General features: G+C 35.4%; 1 protein-coding gene and 1 non-coding gene across 2 annotated transcripts; both read left to right on the forward strand.

The window, feature by feature from the left end:
- Positions 1–789: 789 nt before the first annotated feature.
- Positions 790–23,315, forward strand: LOC136800760 (transport and Golgi organization protein 6 homolog). The gene is made up of 15 exons (XM_067057418.1): positions 790–1,347; positions 1,656–1,998; positions 2,236–2,348; positions 2,634–2,737; positions 3,473–3,626; positions 3,737–3,795; positions 7,251–7,363; positions 8,504–8,759; positions 10,240–10,360; positions 17,796–18,064; positions 18,199–18,388; positions 20,778–21,068; positions 21,397–21,620; positions 22,054–22,167; positions 23,054–23,315. Exons 1-15 carry the CDS (start codon positions 828–830, stop codon positions 23,219–23,221), a joined length of 3,039 nt encoding a protein of 1,012 aa, XP_066913519.1. The 5' UTR covers positions 790–827; the 3' UTR covers positions 23,222–23,315.
- Trnar-ucg (transfer RNA arginine (anticodon UCG)) lies at positions 16,641–16,713 on the forward strand. Its single transcript has one exon. It is a non-coding gene; the product is annotated as a tRNA-Arg (tRNA).
- Positions 23,316–23,781: the final 466 nt, after the last annotated feature.

The following is a 23,781-nucleotide window of genomic DNA, read 5'->3' on the forward strand; positions in this document are numbered from 1 at the left end:
CTTCTTAGACTTGAAAATCGAATTAAAAGGTTTCAAAATATCTATTATTGTCACACCAATTAAAACTGCTGGCTTTTATTTTATTATAAAATCTTAATTTAACATTTATTTTTTATAAATTCTTTTCAAAGCGAAATTTTGTAGAATATTTTTATATAAAAATTATTATATTATAATGCAATTAGAGGTGATGATTTAATTAAAGTACATATATTAAATCAACAATTAGTCCAAAATTAATCACTCTTTGTTAATTTTCCCTGGAGGTTAACAATAGCTTTTATCAATATGCACCCACTTTAATGTCTAGTATTGTGTCACTTTTAAACCAGTGGTTGTGAGTGATGTATTGGTTAGAAAAAAACTCACTTTAAAGGAATAATCAGATAAAAAATTAATTTCAAACAAATGATTCCTTCCATAGTCCTTAGCAGAGAACCTCCAAATTTTACTAGCTACTTGCTTTTCAAAGTCAAGATATTTAATTTAGGCTTGTAATGTTTAGTTTCTGCTTGAAAACAGAACGGTACGTGTGAGATGTGAGAGGAATCTTCGAGCTAAGTTTAACTTAGCTTGTTATCCCTTTAAAGTTGCACATTCCTTCATTGTATTGGTGCACACCATGAATGAGTGAACCTTTTCTGGTGTTTCCGTTAGAAAAATGACTTACGCATATCAAGAATGGGATTTTTTGTTTACTTCCATCCACTGTGTAACATGCTTCGAATTCCATCTTACCTTCATAAAGTGTATGCGTGGTTTTGATTTGATTTGATTTTTATCATTTCTAGTAATAACAAACCAAACAATAGAACAACAATCTCACCATGAAGGAACCATGTGGTGATGCTGAAAAAATGAAGAGTGATCTACTCGAATCCATGCAGTCACTATTAACAGAATTTGCACCATCTCGTTCTGAAAATAATCAAAAATTGAAAACACTATCTTGCAACCTGGAAGAAATCTTCAAAGACAAGGCTACCCATTTTAAAGATCTGACACAAGAAATGGGCCACTGGGATTCAGTTTGCACGCAAACTTTAACTGGAAGATTTGAAACATCTAAATGTTGTGAATGCGATCACACCTGGAATGTTGATTTCAAACCAGGAGTAGATTCTCAGTGTGAAGGTGACATTGAAAACCAATGGCAGTTCGTTAAAATCAGCCTACAATCTTTACTGTTGCTTGACATGCTTGTTTCATCAGAATTAAAATCGAAAGTGAAAGTACAAAACAAGCAACAGCACAAACCAAACGTTTTGGGAGCAAAAGATCTAAAGATTGTTTCTGGAGTTTTGCAATTGGTTTTGACATATGGAGTTTGGCCTTGTTTGTTGAAAGGTGAGCTTTCTTTTTGTAGTTCCTTCCTGTACCTTTTCAAACACAGAGACAGTGACCAATTGTAAGGTCACTACCAAGTAGTGTTCAACGTCCTTCCCTTTGCAGAGGGATTGATTGGTTGAGCCAGGCAGACTGAAGACAATGGAAATTTGGCCATAAAGATTAGAAGAACCTAAAATAAGATCCCCATCTTAAACTTTAAAAAGATCAATTTTTGGTTTAAAAATATAAGACTTCTCTCATACCAATTATTCAGTCCGGATTTTTCAATTTTCTGCTGTGATTGTGGCATTTTACTTTAATCACAGGGATTGGTAAACCACTTTCAAACACACTTCCAACTCAACTCAAACCTGTTAAAGAGGAGAACCGAATCAAACTAAAAGTCATGCTTCAAAGCCTCTTAATACTGATCAAAAACAAAGAGTTTTGTAGTCAAGTTCTACCATTGTGTTTGGGTGATATCATCAGTGGCTTAGTGCAGCTTGGTTATGAGCCATTAAAGGCTGTTGCTAGTGGCAACTGTCACCCTATTTGTAAACATGAACGCTCTTGGTGTAAAGAACAATTGAATGACTTCATTCGATCATCATATCAGCCAATCATAATTAAGGAACTTATGGTTCTTCAAAAATGTGCAGTTAACTCAAGGTAAATACTCTTTTAGGTACTAACTATTTTAACGTGGTGTCAAGTTTTTTTCAATTTCATTTTAATAGCAGCTCTGGTATTTAGTGGACCTATCAAATCAATTGAAAGAAATAGTTCTTTTGAAAATGCCAGCTTTATATCTCACATCCCAAAATTAGTTCTGCAAATTTTGTAGCCTTAAATAGGTATTTAATGTTGCTTCCATCTTTTATGTAATTTTACCTCTTCTTATTATAGACTATCAAGCATTAAATGGTTTTTGCGTTGCCTAGGTGACCATTTGTCTTGTTGTCTAATGTATGATAATGGGGTCATTAATGTTATTATTGCTATCCTTGATGGAATGCCAGGTATACGTTTGTTCTTGTTTTGTTATTTGCTTCAAATAGAAAATGTTGATTTTCAAAATTCTTAATTTAGTCTCACTCTCTCCTTCTTCACTTATGCTCTTAATGTTGCCCCACTGTCTTCTGTATGGTCTGGAGTTAACTCTAATTTGACCTTGGTTCACATTTATATAGGTTAGGTTGTAATTACAACACTGTTTCATAGCTCTTAGTAAAGCTTTATGATCTGGAAATATTATAATTTGATAAAGTTTCTCTATTTGAATTGTAATTCGCTTTATTTTGCAGACCAAGTAGAGTGGATACATTACGATTCAATAGGAAAAGTGATTTCTCGGCCACCTCAAAAACTAGTTACACCAGTCCAATATTACCAGAAAATTGGACCACAGGTGAGCAACCACTTTCTGCAAATAATATTTTTAGGATGATATATTGATGATGAATAAAAATTCCAGTGCTCCCATGAAGGGCTTATTAGAAAATTCAAAGCTCACATATTTTTACTCCTTTTCTGAAAATTTTTTTTTGTGGAGGATTTTAGTAGAAAAGTTCCAGCTACTCCCTTAAATGCAATGCTCGCATGTTTTTACCCAACCTCCTTAATAATTGTCAGTTCATCATTCAAATATATACGACTTTGGTTGGTTCATATTAATGAGAGAGAGAGAGAGAAGCTAACCCCCGATATCATCGGACCGGACCCTATCCTATCCCAGGATAGTTTCCTACCCTTAGATAGGGAAATCACATCGCTTACCAGACACTGTACTCTGTGCTCGCGACACATCAGAGCCGTGCTGTATCAATGATGATACTCGCACAGTACGGGGAGAACCTTGCCTTCTCGCAGGTACTGAACATATGAGTACCACCACCACATCACATTCAATGTCCAGCATATCTCCCCATACTCTTATATCAGAGTGATGGTACCCTATTTCCCTCACATGGTATGGGTTGACCCGGACCAAGGAACATTCACTTGCCAAGTGAATCGCAGCACCAAGTGGGAATCGAACCCTGACCTCCAGCACGGGAGTCAAGAACGATGAACACTACACTACTGCGCCTAAAGTTCATATTGATAGAACTAACTAACCTAAAATCTCTTGCTTTTATTTCAGCTACTGCAAATTTTAGCACACAAACAAGGAAACCAACACCATCTAATGATTTCAATTTCTACTATATGCCAAATATATCAACTCCACCCCTCGATGTGTCTCGCGAACCTTATAGATCCTTTGGTGAAACCTTTGGCAGACTTTCACAATACTGGTGAGTTAGGATTTTCTTGTAGGAAATATTCTCAGCTCTTGTACTGTAGCTGATTGTATTTTTTTTCAAGAATTTATCCTAACCTAACCTTTCTTGATTCTTGTTTGTAGAAAAATTGACCATGGACTCAGATGAGTTGATATCCACATTGGCTTCCTTATCAAATTTAGTAAGATGTTATAAAATTAATAATTCAATGTAGATACCCAGGCTGCGATACATTGCTTTGGATTAGGACTTAAATGGCTGAAAATGACAAAAGATTATCTGTTCAGTTTTTTCAATCGACAATATTGTGTATGGCTGGCCGCATGTAGCAAAATTCAATACTTTTTTATTTTTATTCAATATCCATATTTATATTCAATTTTCTATATTTTCTATATTTATATTCAATTTTCTATATTCATGTTCAATTATTTCATATTTCCATTCAATAATTATTGCCAATAAAAAAAATTATTGCCAATAAAAAAGATATTGCCAATAAAAAAAATATTGTCAATAAAAAAATATTGCCAACAAAAAAAATATTGCCACTAAAAAAATTATTGCCAATAATTTTTTTCTTATTCAATAAGTTTTTAGCAAACGTTGAATGTATTTTGTCTCTTCGAAAAAATCACGTGACAACATTTCAACATTTTTTACACCGGTCACGTGATATAATTCGTGATTCTTTCGCACGAAAAATAAACATGTGAGTTTCTTGCAAAGCAAAACTTCAGAAAAGGACCGAAGGAGGTTGGCTGGTTGGCTGTCGGGCTGTTGGTAAACTTGCTTGATAACCTTCTGTCCAAAATTATATCCATGCTTACAGTGCACTTCCTCAAAAGTACACCCTTACAATGCACTTTTAGAACCTCATAAAACCTACCCTAGGCGGCACATGCCGTAGGTCGGACCATAATGATGAAGTGCCCCAGGGTTATAAGGTAGTGAAATCAACCTCAATGTGTGCACCAAATGACGACGGATTGAATATGGCGGTTTCATTCTTTTCCAGTAGCACATAAAATTCAAATTAATAGTCGATTTTACCTTCAATCTGTCGGTTGTGTGAAAACCATGCGGACCGAGCAATGAAATGAGGTAGAAAATTCGCTTTGGCGCATTTTATTACGCTTTATCTAGCGCGCTGTGTGCTTTTCAATCATTGTTGTATGGCTGAGGTTCCAAGTAAACAATCACGAATTCCTTAAGTGATCACATGATATATCTATTGTGGAGACCTTCATTCAACCTTTACTGAAAACTTATTGAATGAGAAAATTTATTGGCAATAATTTTTTACTGCCAATACTTTTTTATTGGCAATATTTTTTTCATTGGCAATGCTTTTTTTATTGGCAATACTTTTTTATTGGCAATATTTTTTTCATTGGCAATACTTTTTTTATTGGCAATACTTTTTCATTGGCAATACTTTTTTTATTGGCAATACTTTTTTATTGGCAATATTTTTTTATTGGCAATACTTTTTTTATTGGCAATATCTCTTTTTATTGGCAAATATTTTTTTTATTGGCAAATACTTTTTTATTGACAATAATTATTGAATGAAAATATGAAATAATTGAATATGAATATAGAAAATTGAATATAAATATAGAAAATTGAATATAAATATGGATATTGAATAAAAATAAAAAAGTATTGAATTTTGCTACATGCGGCCAGCCATAATTGTGCTTGTATTTCCATCATTGTATTTATAATCATTTCCTCTGTTTTCAAATGCAAAATAATTTTCTCTGTATTTTTTAAAGGAAATTATTGCATTCTGTATCATAATAGGAATATTGACTAAATGATTTTTTCTGCATTTTAAAAGGAGAGTTCAGTACCTTAAAGGAAGAAATTTTGGTGGGAATTTAATTTGGCGGATTGGCCAAAAAAGTTTTTTCAGAGGGAATTTAATTTGGCGGATGGACGAAAAAACTAAATTTGGCGGGAATTTAATTTGGCGGTCGCTTAAAGAAATTAACCTTAAGATGGCGTCAAAACAGCGAAAAAAATAGCAAAAACACCTTAAAAGAGATCATATTTTCAAAATGTTTAATTTGACGGATGGCGGAAAAAAGAAATTTTGGCGGGAACTTAATTTGGCGGATTTCAGCCAAATCCGCCAAATCTGCCAAATTTTCTTTCTGCCAAAATTTCTTCCGTTAAGGTACTTTGTATTTTCATAGAAATATGGTCTTTTTGTAGTTTGATGGGAGAAATAAGAGATGTATTTTCCTTGAAAAATACAAGAATTTTCCTTGAGAAATACAAGGAGTACAAAATGCATCTCCCTTAAGAAATACAAGAAATTAGAGATGTATTTTCCTTGAGGAAAACAAGAAATAAGAGATGTATTTTCCTTGAGGAATACAAGAAATAAGAGATGTATTTTCCTTGAGAAATACTAGGAATACGAAATGCATCTCCCTTGAGAAATACAAGATATTAGAGATGTATTTTCCTTGAGGAATACAAGAAATAAGAGATGTATTTTCCCTGAGAAATACAAGTATTTTCCCTGAGAAATACAAGTATTTTCCCTGAGAAATACAAGTATTTTCCCTGAGAAATACAAGTATTTTCCCTGAGAAATACAATTATTTTCCCTGAGAAATACAAGTATTTTCCCTGAGAAATACAATTATATTCCCTGAGAAATACAAGTATTTTCCCTGAGAAATACAAGTATTTTCCTTGAGAAATACAAAGAATACAAAATGCATTAAGGAATATATAGGAGGTATTTCAGCCTGGAATATAACTTCAAATGTAATGAAAGTCTTCAGCCATCCTAAGAGGGAGTGGAAGATCTAATTTAAGCCCACCATAAAAAACCATGAAAGAACGAAGAACAAACGAGGTTTTAAGTGTAGTCACTGTGTATGAGTGCCTTTATGAGGGCCTAAATTGTACAACTCGAGTCCAACCCTGACCCTAACTGGTAACCCAATGACCCAATACCCCTTGAGAACAACAAAGCAAGAGAAAAAGCGACAGATTTGGCCATCACAAACCCCGACCTTGTTACTTTATGTTGTTTAACCGCTAACAGTTTAAATAACAACAAATCTAATAGAAAACTGGCATGAGGTTGAATGTCGTATCTCATTTAAATCTATATTAGAGAAACATGTCCAGCGAGCAAGGACATCAGGCACACCCCCTTGATCACCCTTTTTACTTCCTTTGCCCCCCCCCCACACTTCTGTGCCGTCCCTGCTTACTGGTCTTTTTATTACTGTAAATATTCATAAAGATATATATATTTTTCCTTAGATGTACCTTATAGTCTTATATGTCTTATAGGTGGTAAAAGAGATTTATTATTATTATTATAAATTAGGCATGTGCATTATATATGGGCTGAAATTGGAGCATCCACTATAATGTTTTTATAATTTAAACCTTTCAGATATTTGTATTAAATTCGGTGAATGTCCGCCATATTATCGAGTTGTTAAAGAATACAGGCCTTCCATCTAGAATTTTGGATGTGTTTACAGGTTGAATCAGAACAAAAGAGTTTTAAGGTGTGAATAACCAGACCAAGAGCGAATTGTGAATTTCTTGACCAATAAATGCTATTTATTTCATCCATCTTTTATTCATTGCCTTTAGATTTGCACCAAAGCCTCAATTATCCCAGAACAATTGATGTTATTCTTGTCTCGATTAATTCCAATACTTTTTGTGATCAATGCATTGGAAATCGAGCCTCTTCAAACATTGAGGTAGGTTCTCCACATATCAGACCCACATTCTGACTCTATGATCAAACTATATTCAATAATTAACACCACACTAAATGAAGAACTTGCCGGTAGGTGTCGGTATTAAAATCTCAGACATACATTTTCGTAAATTTTTGGCATACCACCACCCCCGGTTTGGAGAAGTGGTATTTTAAAACTACTGTATCATTTCACTAACTGATTCTATAGTTAAATGTAGAAAATGTTTGAAAAATATCTTTAATAAGTTGAGATGAAAAAAGGTGTAACTCCATTTAGCTGATTTTTCTTTTTACCTGGAAAGGGTTACAGTGGAATGCAAATACAAACATTTCTTTATACAGAAAAGCCCTAACACCGAAAAAAAGTTGAGATAGGTCCTTTTTCTACTGGACAGTTTTTGGTCAATAGCTCAAAACCAGAAAAATGTAGCTAGGTTCGTTCTCTATTCATCCGACGAAATGTTTCTTGCTGTTCTACCTTATGTGGACAATAAAAAGTATGTCTTTAGATGTACCCACTCTCTACGTTAAACAGAATTGTAAGATGATATTTCAAATGTTGTATTTCATCCGTGACTCTTTGGTCTACGTATTAAAGCTACAATTATGGACAAAAGGTCTGTAGACTTTTAAAAAATTCCTCAAGATTGCCCAGGAAAAGCCTTTTTGACACTTGGAAAATTCCCCAAATGAACCACAAGTGGTTATTTGACAGAAGACAGCTACAAGCTTGCTAGCAGTCCTTGTGAATCTTGGACTGAAAATGGCTGAACTTCAGTCACATAGGGTGCACCAGAGAGCTCTGAAAAGCTGTTTATAATTGATTAAACCATCTCAAATATGTTCTAATAGATGTCTTCTCGAAAAAGTTGAAGAGCAAAACTCTTGAACCTTCAATCTTCAATCTCAGACAAAAAAATAGCCTGAAGACTTTGCAAAACTTCATTTCCTTCAATGTCGAGTAGATTTGGCATCTGGAATTGTCACCCAAACTCTCCAAATCCAATAAAAACAACATTGGCCCTGGTAAAAATGGGATTTCAGAGCTTATTTTGAAATTTTTAATGCATTTTTGAAAAGTCTTCAACCTTTTGATTGTAGTCTGACATTTTAACTCACATTTGCACTCTTCACCTAGGTCTAAAATAAAGGAAACCATTGCCACAATATGTCAAAAGAACGCTACAAAACATGTCACTGAACTCCTGTTCCAAGCATTATTCAACAAATATTCACAACATTCGCAAGACGAAACATTGGTTATAAACCCAGGGCTGACGATCAATCTGATTGAACGAATTAGTGACTCGACAAAGAATTGCAAGACCCATCTGGTCTGCGAATTACACACAGAGATAAAGATAGATTGTTTTGTTGAGTTGTTAAGAAATGAGGTAAAGTGAGAGAGTAATGTTTTTTATCATTTAAATTCTGTCCTCGCATATGGGAGATGAAACGTGGTTTCGCTTGATCATACTTAAACCCCTTAAACGTTATTAAAGAGCTTCACTCCATAGTGCGGGAAAGGGTCTGACCTCCCTTCTTGGCATCCCCCTCAACCTTTAAAAATGCCTATCCCCCAAGGATTTTGGATAAAAGTAGCTAACAAATTCATGGTGAAATGTCTTAGAGAAATAATCCCCCTGATTCCCCTTCTTCAATTTTTCGGAAGGTGTCATCCCCCTCTTGAGAAAGGGGGGGACGAACTTTGAGTCTTCTAGCCACTTTGGGAATTGGGCTTGGTCATCTAGACAAAAGGAGGTATGGTGGTTATAAACGTTACTCGTTTGAAAACCTTTCATACCTTAACTATCTTAGGGGACTCTGCAAGATCGCAATGTAGCAAAAAGAATGTTAGTATACTTTTTGGAAATGATTGAGAAAAAGGGACTCGATTTAAATATTTTTTAAATAAGAAAGAACACCAAAAATTCTTGAAGCCTTCGTTTGTTTTCAACTTTTCGAGTTTAAAGTCTATTCTTTAAATCGTTCTTATTTTCACCATTTTGTCATCATGTTGGTAAAAATTCCTAAGAAATTGGGCGTTTTAGGACGCAAAGCCTTGAAATGTTTTTAATTTAATATTTTGACCATTGAAGCCTTACTCTTGTCTCCCGAATAGGCGGGGGGGGGTCCGAATAAGCAGGGGGTAGGAAAATTTTCTAAATTCTAATACCTTATTGGTATATATTTTCGCGTGTTACAAATTTTCGCGTGTATTAAATTTCGCGATTCACTAAACTAGGTATTTTCAGAAAGTGGAAATATAAAGCAAGAAAAAGACTGATTTTGCTTGAAACACAACGTTTTTGATGTAAAAATTCTAACAAAATACTAAGAAAAAATTTTTCGCGTGTATTTAATTTCGCGATTTTGTAATTTTGAAAAATTTAAACAGTATTAAATTTCGCGAAAATTTACCAAAAAACTCGCGAAATAAGTACCCGCGAAAATTTGTAACACGCGAAAATATATACCAATAAGGTAAGCGGGGGGGATGGAATAAAAGGGGGGTAACAACAAAAAAGAAACTTTAACAAATTAACAAATAAACACACGTATAAATAAGAACCAATACTAACAAAACGGAACATTTTAACAAGTTTAAGGTCTATCTACACTGTAATAAAATATTGAATTATTCGAATTTAATTAGCGAGGGGTCCTAATAAGAGCGGGGGGGGGGTGGATTTTTTTGTCTCCTAACAATTAGCGGGGACGTCTATTCGGGAGATAAGAGTATGTTCTTAAATAGTTTGTTCTTATATATTAAAAAACGTTATCGTCTAGCTTTGGTCTGGCTTCACTTAGGCTAATAAAACAGCAAATCAAACAATAGAAAATGATGTTTATTTCCCCCTCACTCACACACAGGAGATGAGTGGTCACCGTGGTGATTTATTCGTCGCACTCTTGCAACAGATGATTCGAAATGTCCAGTTGACTGCTTCTAAGGAAGAAACTTTGTCAACCGTATCAACATCGGGGAAAAAAGGTGCGCTTATTCGAATCTTTCTACAGTTGACGCTCTCTAATTCGACGTTCTACTATTCGATAGGCTCCCTTATTCGATGAAATTTAAAGTCCCCGTCAACAGAAAACTCTCATAAACGACGCTCCCTTATTCGATAAGCTCACTTATTCGATGAAAATCCAATTCCCCTTGAAGATCGAATTAGAGAGCGTCAACTGTATTCTATTATTCGAATCTTCCTGTAATCCGTCAACGAGAAACCCTCTTGATCGATAAAAAGGTAATCGAAAAAATACAATTTTCAGTTTGAGTTCAGATTAGTGTTGGGCTAATTAAGCGCTAATTAATTTTCGAAAATTTTCCACCCAGGACATTCTTATTCCAACCCCCCCCCCGCTTATTAATTTTGGGGAAAATATTTTTGAAAGTTCCCTCTTTTGCCCTAATTCTGCTTTACTAGCCTCCTTTTCAAAAAATTTCCACCCAGGACATTTTTATTCCAGCCCCCTTCTTAAGTTTTTAGATTTTTTTCCTAACCCCCCGGCTATTAGGTACCCGAGAGTAGTGTTCGAAAACCTGAAGCGCCTTAGTAAGGGTTAATGAAAGAGAAACTGCACTGCACTATACTGACCCAATATTTAAGATACAGTAGACTCCCGGTTATTCGAACCTGCACTTATTCGAATAATTCGGCTATTCGAAGTGAGATGGCGTTCCCCTTGGATCTGCTTACTCAACCCAGGCAAAAACACTCTCGGTTATTCGAACTTCAGTTATTTGAACTTCAGTTATTTGAACTTTCAGTTATTCGAAGCGATTTCTATTCCCCTTCTTGGGGTACATCATAGGCTAAATCACCCTCAGTTATTCGAATTTTTCTTAGGGAGATCGTCGAGTGAGAACATTAATTTTCTGCGAGTTGAAATAATTTTTTTCCTTTAAAAATCAGGTTTCAATATCCAGGGCTATATATCGCTAAGCAATTTCTTTGTGTTTATTACGCTCAACTGAATTGCAATGCCTCAATTACTTCAGAAAATCCCCTCCAATTAAGGTTAAGTAAGTTTAGAATCTGGGGGAAAATGAATTTTGCAGTTATTTGAACTCCCGGTTACAGCATTCGAAGTAAATTCTCAACCCCCTTGGAGCTTCTAATAACCGTCTAATACAACATTTTGGATGACGTTATTGGAGAAATTTTCCTTAGCAAACAGGGCAGTGGTAATTTTCAGATAGAATAAGAACCAGTTATTTTTTATGCCTTTTTCTGAGGTTCGGACATGGCGTTCTAAATCTACAGGCCTAGCAAGCGTGCAGCGACTTCGATTTTGTGTAGGCTGCTGGCATCCACTAACAGATTCGTACTCCTTATAGAGGATGCTTAATAAGCGATATTTCCTTTGTCCAGAGATTTGCCGCCTTTAGCCGTTTATCGATATACGACTAAAGACATTTTTAGCTGGCGAGTGTCTACAAATATAACATTTTACGTAATGTTTAAATTTTCTGTGAGGCACCAAATCATAGATTGGAAAAATATATTTGGATTTCGAAAAAAAAGAAGCCGGAAGGAAGTTTGCTTCTTTTTCTTCCTCCTTTCTAAATTAATCTACTACTAAAAAGTGTATTCAATGTGCATGCTTGACGAGTCTGCCAAATTGCTTGGGTTGCGTGGGTGCGTGGGTTGTGTGAATGCGTGGGTTGTCTGAGTGCGTGGGTCAAAAAGTTGCAGATTTCCTACAAACTGCTTGTTGAATGCTTCTTACTAGTTTTGACTCTTGATTTGCTTAAAATTCAGTCTTTCAGTGTTTTTAAATTATTTAGAAAACATGAAGTTCTTGGATAATTTTCTTCTACGCCACTCTTAAGGGCTCTGACCATAGTGAATTTTTCATAATTGCCGTGTTTAAAATGTGTTTTCTGACTGATGTAACCAACAAAACTATGGCATGTTATACATTTTCTGTTAGACAAACTATTCCTGAATCTGAAAATTCAAAAATGCATTGAAAAAATTCAATGATGAAGAAAATGAAGACTTTTGAGAGGAAGAGTATTTCAACTTTGAAGAGCTTAGTTTCGGCGAAGAAAAAACATCTTGAAAAATTTATCGCAGTAGATGGTGTACTTTAAGGGCAGAAACTTTCGCGGGCAGAAACTTTTGCGTTTTTCGCGTTTTTAGCATTTTTTCGCGAAAGTTTCTGCCAGGTAAGAAATTAAACAAGAAATTCGCAAAAGTTAATTTCGCGAAAAATTAAATGTTCCTAAAAATCGCGAAAGTTTTTTCCAAGTTTTAAAAGCCGAGGAGAGTCGATATTGTCGATATTATCGCACTGACTAGGATTCGGAATGGGAGGAAGAAGTGCAAATAGTTTATTTTCATTTATTAGCATATCATCTTTCGATTGAAGAAAAAAATGAGGTTTGAAATAATTTTTTATTCACTTTCCCTAGCCACTCGCGAAAGCCATTGCTACTAAAATTGAACATTCATAAAAAACCGCGAAAGTTTCTTCCGTAAATTTTCTTCAAAAAGTAAAAATCGCGAAACTTAAATCCGCGAAATTTCGCGACTTTTCGGTCTCGCGAAACTTTCTGCCCGCTAAAGTTTCTGCCCTTAAAGTATCTTTTACCGAACAATAAAAATGTTTGCGGAAAATTTTTGTAAATGCTTCTTTGTCTCGAAATCTTCAAAATAGTGGTTTTTCTTCAATTTTTCATCTGGATTTTGCTTAAAAAAACAGACATAACTTTTGACACTATTTTTAGAAAAATTTTCCGCAAAATTTAAAATAGTTCAATTCTTTGCGGACAGTGTAAAGAAATTTTGAAACAAAGAAATTAATTACCCATTAAAACTAAGCACTTTTTGTAAAAGAAGGTGATGCAACATATTATTAACATCTTTTTAAAGTTCATGACGTCATTTTTGCAATTGAATTCTTAATTACTCTTAAGGGATTTGATTAAAAAGCAATTTATAAAGGCAATTCTTTGTTAAAAGTGTTAAGGAACCTGAAATATAACTTTTATGTTCAAATACCAAAATCAATTTTTGGACTATGGTCAGAGTCCTTAAGGGTACCTTTTTGGACCTACCCCGGAGGTCCTATAAATAAACCTGTGTTTGTTCGTTCGTCCGTTCGTCTGTTACCAACTTTTCTCAGGATTGGATCATAGGAATCTTTTGATTTTTGGTACAAAGGTGCAAAATGGTGGTGGTCAAAATGTGACGGAGCTCGATTTTCGAGAAAAAAAATTTTGGGGCAAATTTGGGTCAAAAAATGGACTTTGTGAAAAATTGGATCATTAATTTTTTCTGATTTTTTGCATGAAAGTAGGGTACCATCATAGGTAAGATGGCTCAAGCAGATATTTGCAAAAAAAAATTTTTGGCTCAAAAAACGCATGTTTGTCTATAAGAATCACTATTAATAAGCATACAACATAATCCATGTTCTTAGCCAAATTACTCAATTTTTTGATGAGATGTTTATTTTTTTTGCTCACAAAGTCTTGAATATAAAAAAATATTTAAAGAACATGAAATTTTGGTTTCTAAACGTTTTTTTTAATAAGAAACAAACAACTAATTTTAATAGATCGTCACTATTTGTGTTCTGAATGATTGTTTAATGGTCATGTCACGTAGATATCAATTATAAATGTGTTAAATGCATAACCAGGTAGGTCCATAAAAGTATCACTTGTTGGTTTGGAACCTGGCAGTCCCTGTAAGAGTTGGAAACATCAGAAAACTAATTCTTAGCCCCATTAAGGGTTAGAAAAATCTATGTTATTTAAGTTTCTTGGAACAATTTAAATGTTTTGCCCCTAAAAACATTTGGTCAAATTGGTTCCAAAAAGGGTCGCAAAATGCACAAAAGTTTCCAATATTTCATCCGTTTTAATCACGCTAAGGGTCCGATGGTCAAAAGCCGGGCGGTACCCCTGTTAACTGATGGTTTAAGGTTTGAGGCTATGAATTCTAGAAGAAAAAAAGTAGTACACTTTTCTTTTTTTTATAAGAACCAGTAAATTTTTGTTGAGGCTCGGCTGTTCTTATTTTTTTGGCACTTCGAGCCTCAAATTGTTCTTATCCTGTTTTCTTTCTTTCTTTATCGTATTTTTAGGGCAAATTTGGGGGTATTTTTGGGTTTAAACCCTAATTTCATTAATTTGGCCCTTATTTTACCTAAAACTCAGCAACTCCAGGCGCAGGATTGTTCTTAAATTGTTCTTATTTTTTGGCATTTTTGAGCCTCATTGTTCTTATAAAATTGTTCTTATAAAAAAAAAAAAGTGTAGCCTTCCAATTATTCACGTTTGAACCTTCTTTACATTCTTTTACTTCTCTTTTTTTGAACCTACCCCAGTGGGGTAGAGGTCCTATAAATTAACCTGTGTTCGTTCGTCCGTTCGTTATGATTTTTGGCTCAAAAGTGCAAAATGGTAGTGGCCAAAATGCCCGGGGGGTACTTAGGCGAAATGGGTGCCGGGCAGTAGCGGCCTGGCTTAATTCTCTTGGTGGTGCAAATTATGAAATTGGCGCCCCTGGTATTTTTGTCCTTATTTGCGCCCTCCACCATCAAGTGAAAATATAAAACTGTAAGAGTAGTTGAAACTGGTTGAAAGTAAAGCCTGGAATCTCTGAGTTAACAAACTTGTATTTATACGAAGGTGGTGGCAATGATAACTTGATATCTATTTCCTTGTCATTTCCTGGTTTTACTTTACTCTCCATTAAAGATCAATGGCTGAAAGAGGCCCCCCCAAAATTCGAAAGTTGGCGGTAACAAGGGTTCTTTGTAATTCTGGCGCCGCAGGAAAAAAAATTTGGTGTAAGAAAGGTCAAACAGCTTAAAAGATATTCTAAAAAGGAGAAAGTTAGTCCGCATAAGACCACAAAAACCACAGCGAGCAGTTTCGATCAATCTCTCATTTTGGGGGTGAGCATCCTATTTAACCCCTTGTGGATACACAACACTTCTCTTGCTTAGACTTTTCGCAATTCAATGTTGTTAGTAGTTTTGAAAAAATGCGTAAAATAAAACGAAGCGCCGCAGGCGAAAAAGAAATTACATTGTACTTATAGAAGGCGCTAAAAACGTGTCAAAGAGCGCCATATCGCCCAACCAAACATCAAAAAAAATTTTGGCGCCCCTTTGAAAAGCTTTTTGGCGCCCCTCTCAGGTCTTTCTGGGTGGTGCACTGCACACCCTGCACCCCCTGCCAGGCCGCCACTGGTGCCGGGTATGTGCGAGCCATAAGGGTACCTTTTCTCATTCCTCAAAAGTCTCTCAAAGGGGTACAAATTCAAAAGTTAGTCTCTGAAAGGGTCCCAAAATCACGAAAATCAAAAATTCTCTCTCAAAGGGTCACGATTTCCAAAAATTTTGACCAAAATTTGGTGACAATCAAACCAAAATTTGGAAAGAATGGACCAACATTTAGAAAAAAGTCTCTCGTAGGGTCCCAAAATCACCAAAATTTTGTCTCTCAAAGGGTCGATTTTCCATTTTCGGCTCGGACATACCCGTCACCTCGCAAACCTAGTACCCCCCCCCCCCCCGGGCCAAAATGTGACGGAGCCCGATTTGAATGTTTTGAATGATTTTTTAATGGTCACGCTCACGTAGATATCAATTATATATGTGTTAAATGCATAACCAGGTAGGTCCTCCCCTCCCCTCCCCCAACGGATTAGTGATATATTCCTAATCTCATTCTATTCATGATATGCACCATTGCAATGTCTTCCATTCCACCCAATAGCTGATTGGTTGAAAGTGACGTATTGACTGATTTTACGTCACTTACAACCAATGAGCTATTGGTTCCATGGTGCATACACGCTTTTTTTTTATAACAATGGTGTAAATCCATTTCATCATGGATATTCTTAGCATATTCTTAATTTTTTGACGATCTTCATCATGGACATTCTTATAAAGTGTATTCTTATAAAAAAAAAGCGTGTATCATATATCATGCATGAATAACTAAAAAGTTTTTCATGCTATGCTTCTCCGCGTTCGTCTACCAAAATTTGACACAATAGAACCTTTTGTTCAATTTGGGACGATTATCCAATCAGATTGCAGTATTGTCTCAAATCTTGTTGCTAAAACAATGATTGTTTTCCTTTGGAATTCAAGACTATTCCGCATTTTGATTGGTCCATAGAAAATTTGAGACAATTTGATTGGTCCGCAATATGATTTGCCTAGAACAGCGATTACATAATTAATGTTATTAAAATGCTTTCGGATAAATTGTTAATATGCCACTAATCTGCCATGGCCGCGTGGCCCAACGGATAAGGCGTCCGACTTCGAATCGGAAGATTGTGGGTTCGAGTCCCATCGTGGTCATAAGTTTTCATTTTTCTTAATTTTTTTTTGATTGACATGTTTCGATTTGATTGACATTCCTTATAATTTATGTTTTTTTTTTCTCTTCAGTAGCATATTTTGATTGACATTTTATCCTAGGGCTTTGACAGGTCATTTTGTAATTTTGATTGACTAATATCGAAGTTTTGATTGACAGATATTGGCGTTTAGATTCAAAAAAAAATAAAAGAACAAGACAACGCAAATCACGTACATGAATTAATTATTTTTATTTTCATATTATATCCATAGCATAGTTCGGGTGACCCCTCCTCCTAGTCTAGAGCAACCCTCCCTTCCCCTAGGTCCCAGGGGGGGGGGGTACTAGGGTTGCGAGCTGACGGGGGGTGTCGCCTGACTTTCTAACTTTGGACTCTTACCGGGACTAAAAAGGAGAAAACAAGGGAAAATTTTGGGAATTTTACGACTGTTAGCGGGACTAATTTGACTAATTTTGACCAAATTTCGATCTTTCAGGGGGTAAAAAGTTGAAATTTTCCTATTTTTCCGACCCTTACTGGGACTAAAATTTGATTTTCTGATTTTTCCGACCCTTAGCGGGACTTTGGAAGTCCAAAAAAGGTACCCTTAAGGGCGGCACATACCGTATCCTCCATTTGCCTAAGTACCCCCCCCCCCCCAGGCCCTAGGTTCCTCAAAATGGGGTGTCATCGGGATTCAAGACATTGTGCACCACTCATATCAACTAAAATGATAACATTATTAGGGGGTCCTAATAAGGTCCCGGGGGGGGGGGTTGGAAAATTTTTGGCACCTAAGTAAGCCCCCACCCTTTCTAAATCAACCTCCCCCTTTTTGAAAACCCCTTCCTTTCTACAAGAAAATCTCTTACCCGCCCTTTCTGCGCTTTTCAGGACAGTCAATGGGCTTTTTCACTTGCGTGAATTGCGAAAAAACATTGCATTCATGAAATGCATGAATGCGTGAATTGAAGGTCCGCTGGGGCAGGGGGCTCATAAAGGGGAGGAGGTGCGAACTTTGATATCTATCGACGAGTGAGAACTCCTTCACTGACTCTACTATTTTGCTTATTTTTTTAGAACCTTCGAAACCCAACACATCTCTCCTAAACATCGATGCAAACCTGAATCTTTTGAAATTTAATATCGAGCTGATCAGCACTATATCCGCCATGATGGATTCTTTTGGTCATTCGGTTCTGCAAAATACACCACAGATTGTCGCCTTTATAAAGAGCGTATTGGATTTAACACAAGATACGAAAGTGGGCATTTCAGAAGACAGCTTTCATGAAAATACGGTGGATTTAGCTTTGATGCTACTTTCGACGCTTTTAGCCAGTAATAAGGTAAATTTTCAATGACTGTGCCCCCCTCTTGCTGTCTACAAAATTTTAAAGGGATTTTTCATCTGACTCGTTATTAGACTAGAGCGCAACCTTTATTTTTCCATTAAAACCGATTGTTTCTTTTTCTTTCATAGCTTTCAAATGCTGATTTCGAGAGTCTCTCAACTATGGTACCATCTTTAGACGAAACATCTCGTAGTCATGGCAACACAAGCAGTCGAGCCATGGCTAATGATGTCAAAACATTCATTTCAACACGCGGATCAGTAAATGCTAATAGTTATACCCAAAAAACACAACGAGGAACTACTGAAAATAGCGAAGGTAAGTTCGAGCCATGACATTAAAAATGTTACTGTCTGTCTTGGAATCCACCCACCCCCTTACTTGGCTTAAAGATATTCTTTTAAAGATATAAAACGGAGGCGCGTTTCTTTTGCTGACAAAGCAGAATTAACAAATGAATTTCTAAGTTTGAGCACGAAGAAGGGAAAATTTTTCTTTTTTTGTTTAAAAATGATATGCAAGCAAAGGCAAATAGTTGGAGATATCCTTTAAAACTTTTTTTAAAATAACAACTCAAAACTGGTCAGCTGGCAAAGGAATAAAATTAACAAGTGAAATTTTAGTTTGAAATTAACTTTCTAATTTATTTATTCTAAAGTTGCTGAATAAAGAATATTTTCCTGCAAAGGCTATACTTCACTTCTTCATTTTTTTGTTTGTGAATGTTGATTTTTCTGTTTCTTGTTTTCTTTCGCTACATTGCATGCAAATAATGAATGTATTATGAATGTATTTTTGCTTGTACCAATGGGCTGGCTGGTCACCTCATGAAACTCCTATGACCAACGTGATTGATTGATCAAGGGTCTTGTTCTTTTGCTCAATGATCACTTGGAGGTCGGATGCAACATAAAAACCCTTTCCTGAGAAAAACTGAAAATTTCTTCCGACCAACTTTACTTCTGTCACTTTGTTCAATTTCCTGATCGTCTAAAGATCCTCTTTCTAATGGAACATCTAGCGCTGACGTATCATCCAGTTTAGTTTTGCCGAATTTTCTCGAAGTGGTTGCGGATATTTCTACCCTTATTTCCCCAGCTTTTTCCGACGGATTACATCTCGTAAGTTTAGTGACGCTGTCAATACTTATGCGGCTCTGTTTAGGTTGCGTCGGGTATCTGTTTTTCTTTTTCCGTCTAGCAAACAAAACCTCTTCTTTTGTGGGAACAAAGAAATTAATGCTCAAAGTTTCATTGATGGTAACTGCTTTCAGAGTTTTATTGGAAAATGGTAATTCATCAACGAAGATCTGAAACACGGAAGTTCGAACCCAACGGAAATCGCAATTTGACTCCTGATTCGTCTTTGACCACCAACTAGTCCAACTTCCTCTAGCAACCTCATAAGAGGCCAAATGTTCACTATTTGGGCCTTGCAAGAGAGATTTCTCTGATTTGAGCATGCTGTTTTCATATTTGGTATATTTTGGACTGTTGGCTACGTCTTCCTTTTGAGCATACCAGTTGTCTGCAAAGAACGTGGTCAAATATTGAAGCCATCTTCTGTTGAGAACTACAGTAAACAAGAAAATATTACAGATTAATACTATGTTCTGACAACAAACGGCTCCGAAACATTGTGTTGGCAACAAATTTGAAATATCCAAAACGGATCAAAACAGTTACGCTGAACTATTTTCATCGGAATGAAACTGTTTCGTTTTCTTGCTCTGAAACGTTCAGAAACCAATATGAACACATTCGCTCCGTAACAAAAACATACCGAAGCGATGCTTCACTGCAACGACTGAAGATGCTGAAAGTCACTAAGAAATCTCTCTGTAATACACAGTTAGAGAAACAAGTTCCTAACCAGCTAAGTAACAGGATATTGAATTGAATGCATAAAATATTGTGCCAATGCAAAATACCATAGGGATACAAGATTCTTCCTATTTTTAATGAAGCCTCTGTATCAATACTCTCTTTTCATGAATTATGTCTCAGTTCTTCGCCAGTATGGAGTTTCAGGATTATAAAGTTCTGTTGGTACTCTTTTTTCATTATGACGCTTATAAGCTTGTCTAGACAAAGTCTTCCCTTTGTAAATAGAATTTTTAGTCTTTTGCCAACCCTTCAACGAAAAAGTTTCTAATTTGGAAGTATATAGTCTTAGAGTTTTAAACTTATGTTGCGCCCGAGGTGGAAATAAATATGTATCAAACCAAACAATTTATCAACAAACCTTTCGAGAGAATAAAATCTAAAAACGAGCAAACGGACAAGATGTAATATTCCAATGTACTCTTCAAATGGAACATATTGACCAACTGGAACCCAAAGCCCAATTAAACTAAAAATAATTGATAACTAAATACACTATGTTTGGAAAAATAAATCTGACGTCAAATATTATGTTGTTATTCCGGTTTGTGACGTTTTTTTAAGCCTCTTCTACACTGTAAAGTTTTAAGTGGTAGTTGTTTTTTTGGAAAATATGATTACTATTCTCAATCCTTAGTAATTTTATCTTCAAAATAGCTTCTCCATAGGTTTAACTCTCGCGAGATTTTATTTCGCTCTATCGCGAATATTTGCATTTTTTTATGAATATTTTATGAATTTTTCAAAAAACTGATTCACAAAAATAAATCCAATTCGGCTGGCAAGATCAAACCTCACAAACGCATTTGAATTTTCATTTTCAGATAACTTGACTTCGGAGAGGTGTTACATAAAAGCCTTGGATGAGCTTCTGGATCCGCTTCTACCAACTAGAGGTCATGCCTTGAGACAACTCTCCAAGCTATTGAAACATAAAAACACGTGGGCTTTAAAAGACGAAGAAAAACTGTTCGAAATCTTTGAGACGAATTTACGGCACGATGACACTTACTTGTATCTGGCGGCCGTCGACGGTTTAATGACGTTGGTTGACGTACGACATGACGTGGTTTTGCCGCTACTTTGTCGAAGATTTATTGATATGAAAACGAACGGTGAGTAAGTTCTTTGTGTTTAAGAAAGAAGATTTTGTTAATGAGAATTCGATGCATCAATTAATTAATTTTATAAGAATAACGAGGCTCAAAATTGCCAAAAAATAAGAACAATTTAAGAACAATGCTGAGCCTGAAATTACTTAATTTCAAGCAATTTAGGGGTTAAAGTAGTAAAAATTGGGTACAATGCCTAAAATACCTCAATTAGACCCTATAAATAAGAACGGGATAAGAACAATTTGAGGCTCGAAGTATATAATTCACCACAATTCTCCGACACATGATCAAATGTATAAAACAACCATCTTTCTTTTTGTCACTTCAGAATTGGACATGACCGCTTCACACAATCGCATGAAACTTTGCGAAGCTATCATCCGCTCGCTGCCAATATGCGGTGAAATCTTACCTCTATACAAAGATTTATTGATGAACGCGCTCTCATGTGGCGTACTTGACGCAGATGAATTTATACGCGCAAGTTCGTTGTCAGGGATAGGAGAGCTTTGTCATCTGCTGAAGTTCTCGATAGGTTCATTAATTGTCGAGGTGGGTTATTTTCTTTTAGTGCTGAAAAATATCGCTAATTGACCTTTCGTCATCCTTATTATTTCTTTAGGAAACGAAAAGAATCCGAATGTTTGAATCTCTCGTTAATGTTGTTTTTTGTTTTTGTTTTTTTTGTATTTTTGAAGGAAAATCTTTTGTTTTGAGTATTTTTTAATTCTCTAAGACTTTCACTTTCATGTTTTGAATTCTTTGTATTTAAGAAGGAAAATCTTTCGTTCAGATGTTTTTAACTTTTTGTATTCCCTGAAGAAAATCTTTCGTTTAGATGTATTGATTTTTTTGTATTTTCGAAGGAAAATCTTTTGTCTTGATGTTTTGAAATTCCCAAGGAAAATATTTAGTATTTATGTACCCGGTTTGATGTTAAATTCTTGATATTTTTGATGAATAAACAAAAGAATTCCATCTACAGGTTTTCAGCTGTATCAACCATGTTGTTTCAACGGATAAATCTATAGAAGTACGCAAGGCGGGCGTTCAAGTCGTAGCACAGCTCTTGAAAGGCGTGGATACTGCATTGTTACAGGTAATATTCGATGAACATTTTCAATAAACATAATACAATACCGTGTGTCCCCAAAAGAGCGGACCAATTTTCATATAAAGTAAAATCCTCATAATTTATGCAAAATTTTATACCGTATACTTAATATTTCAATCTTACTTTATATAAAAATTTGTTTTTGGAACACACTGCAGGCTGAAAAGTAAATTCCTTAAAAAAGGCAACTTATGCTGAGCATAAAAATGAATAACATAATAAGAAAAATAAAGAAGATGAAAAAAGCATTCGTTTTAAGATAAGTGAATATCTTCTCCACTAAAATAAAAACAGCATTGATTTCAAAGTCCCGAATAGGCTAGATCCGAAACTCATTTCCCATCCAAAACACGTGGCTCGCTTGGTTTTCACACAAATATCGGATTGAAAGTAAAATCAATCGCTAGCTTTCGAAAAATGTTTGATTTAATTCGTTATTCTAAATAAGGCACAAATCTTAGGGTTTCACTCCGTTGAGTTTAAAGCCCGGAAGGGGCTAGAGTAGAACTTTTGGATGGGAAATGGGGCTACTTAGCTTCCAATCCAGAACGTCAGCACGTGGTTCTTGCACAAACGCCGAATTGCAAGTCAAACCTATGGCTAGATTTAAAAAATGCAGTCCTCAAAAACAAAAGAACCGCTAGATACAATCCGCCGTCATTATTGCGGCGCGTTCAAGGCGTTCTCTGGATGGGAAATAAGTGGCTTCACTTTTTCTTGCCTGAGAAAGGTTAGAGGGGCTATACTATACTATAAACTCAATGAAAAAAAAGTGAAGTGGTCTGAGTATTTTTTCGGTACATAACGACTGCTGCTTCAGTATGGTCCTGGTAGAAAACAATTTTATTTTTAAAATTTCATTATCTTTCAGACGATACCGAACGAACTGCTCCCAATCTACCGTTGGTTGAAAATAATCAAAATATCAGAGAAAGATGAAATGACGTCACTGCACATCGACAATGCATTGACCATTTTGGATGAAATTATGAAGGAATTAATGACACCGAGAACGCTAATTACACAAATTAATATGTGAAAAGTTTATTAAAGATACATAGAAAGTAGTTTTAATAAAACCCGCTGGGAGTTAATCACCTTGGCAATAATTTTAAAACGAGGCAAGTGATGTTCGTGACGTAGTAGTTTAAGAAAAGGTCTATTACTCCCTTTTAAAAGGTGAAAACATTCTTTTTTTTTTTTTAAAACATGCTTCAAAATTTAAAAAGCTATTATTTTAAATTGTTCCCAACGCTCAATAATGTTCAATTTTAACATGAGTAAACTAAAAAATTAAGAACATTCGTTACTAAACGATGCTATCGTCCGCTAGATGGTCAGTAAACGCTGGAAAATATATATACGCAGAGTCAGGGTGTGAGGGCGGTTAACGGGGAAAATAGTGGCGGTAGAGTTTGGAACAAAAAACACTGAGATTTTGAGAACTCAACGGTCGAGTAAAAGTACATTTTCTTCATAATCAATTTTTTGATGTTGTAATTTTCAAATTTTCTAATCCAGGAATAGTTTATTTAACAGAAAACATGTTATAATTCTGTCCGGAAAGATTAGCTAGAAATTTTGTACATAATTATGATC

The sequence above is a fragment of the Clytia hemisphaerica genome, unplaced genomic scaffold, assembly GCF_902728285.1.
Source record: "Clytia hemisphaerica strain Z4C2 unplaced genomic scaffold, Clytia hemisphaerica genome assembly, whole genome shotgun sequence".
Lineage (NCBI taxonomy): Eukaryota > Metazoa > Cnidaria > Hydrozoa > Leptothecata > Clytiidae > Clytia > Clytia hemisphaerica.

Coding starts and splice junctions, on each gene's coding strand:
- LOC136800760 (XM_067057418.1), top strand. CDS start 828: ATGAAGGAACCATGTGGTGATGCTGAAAAAATGAAGAGTGATCTACTC. Junction 2,349..2,633: donor TATCCTTGATGGAATGCCAG/GTATACGTTTGT, acceptor TTTATTTTGCAG/ACCAAGTAGAGTGGATACAT. Junction 18,389..20,777: donor AACTACTGAAAATAGCGAAG/GTAAGTTCGAGC, acceptor TTTCATTTTCAG/ATAACTTGACTTCGGAGAGG.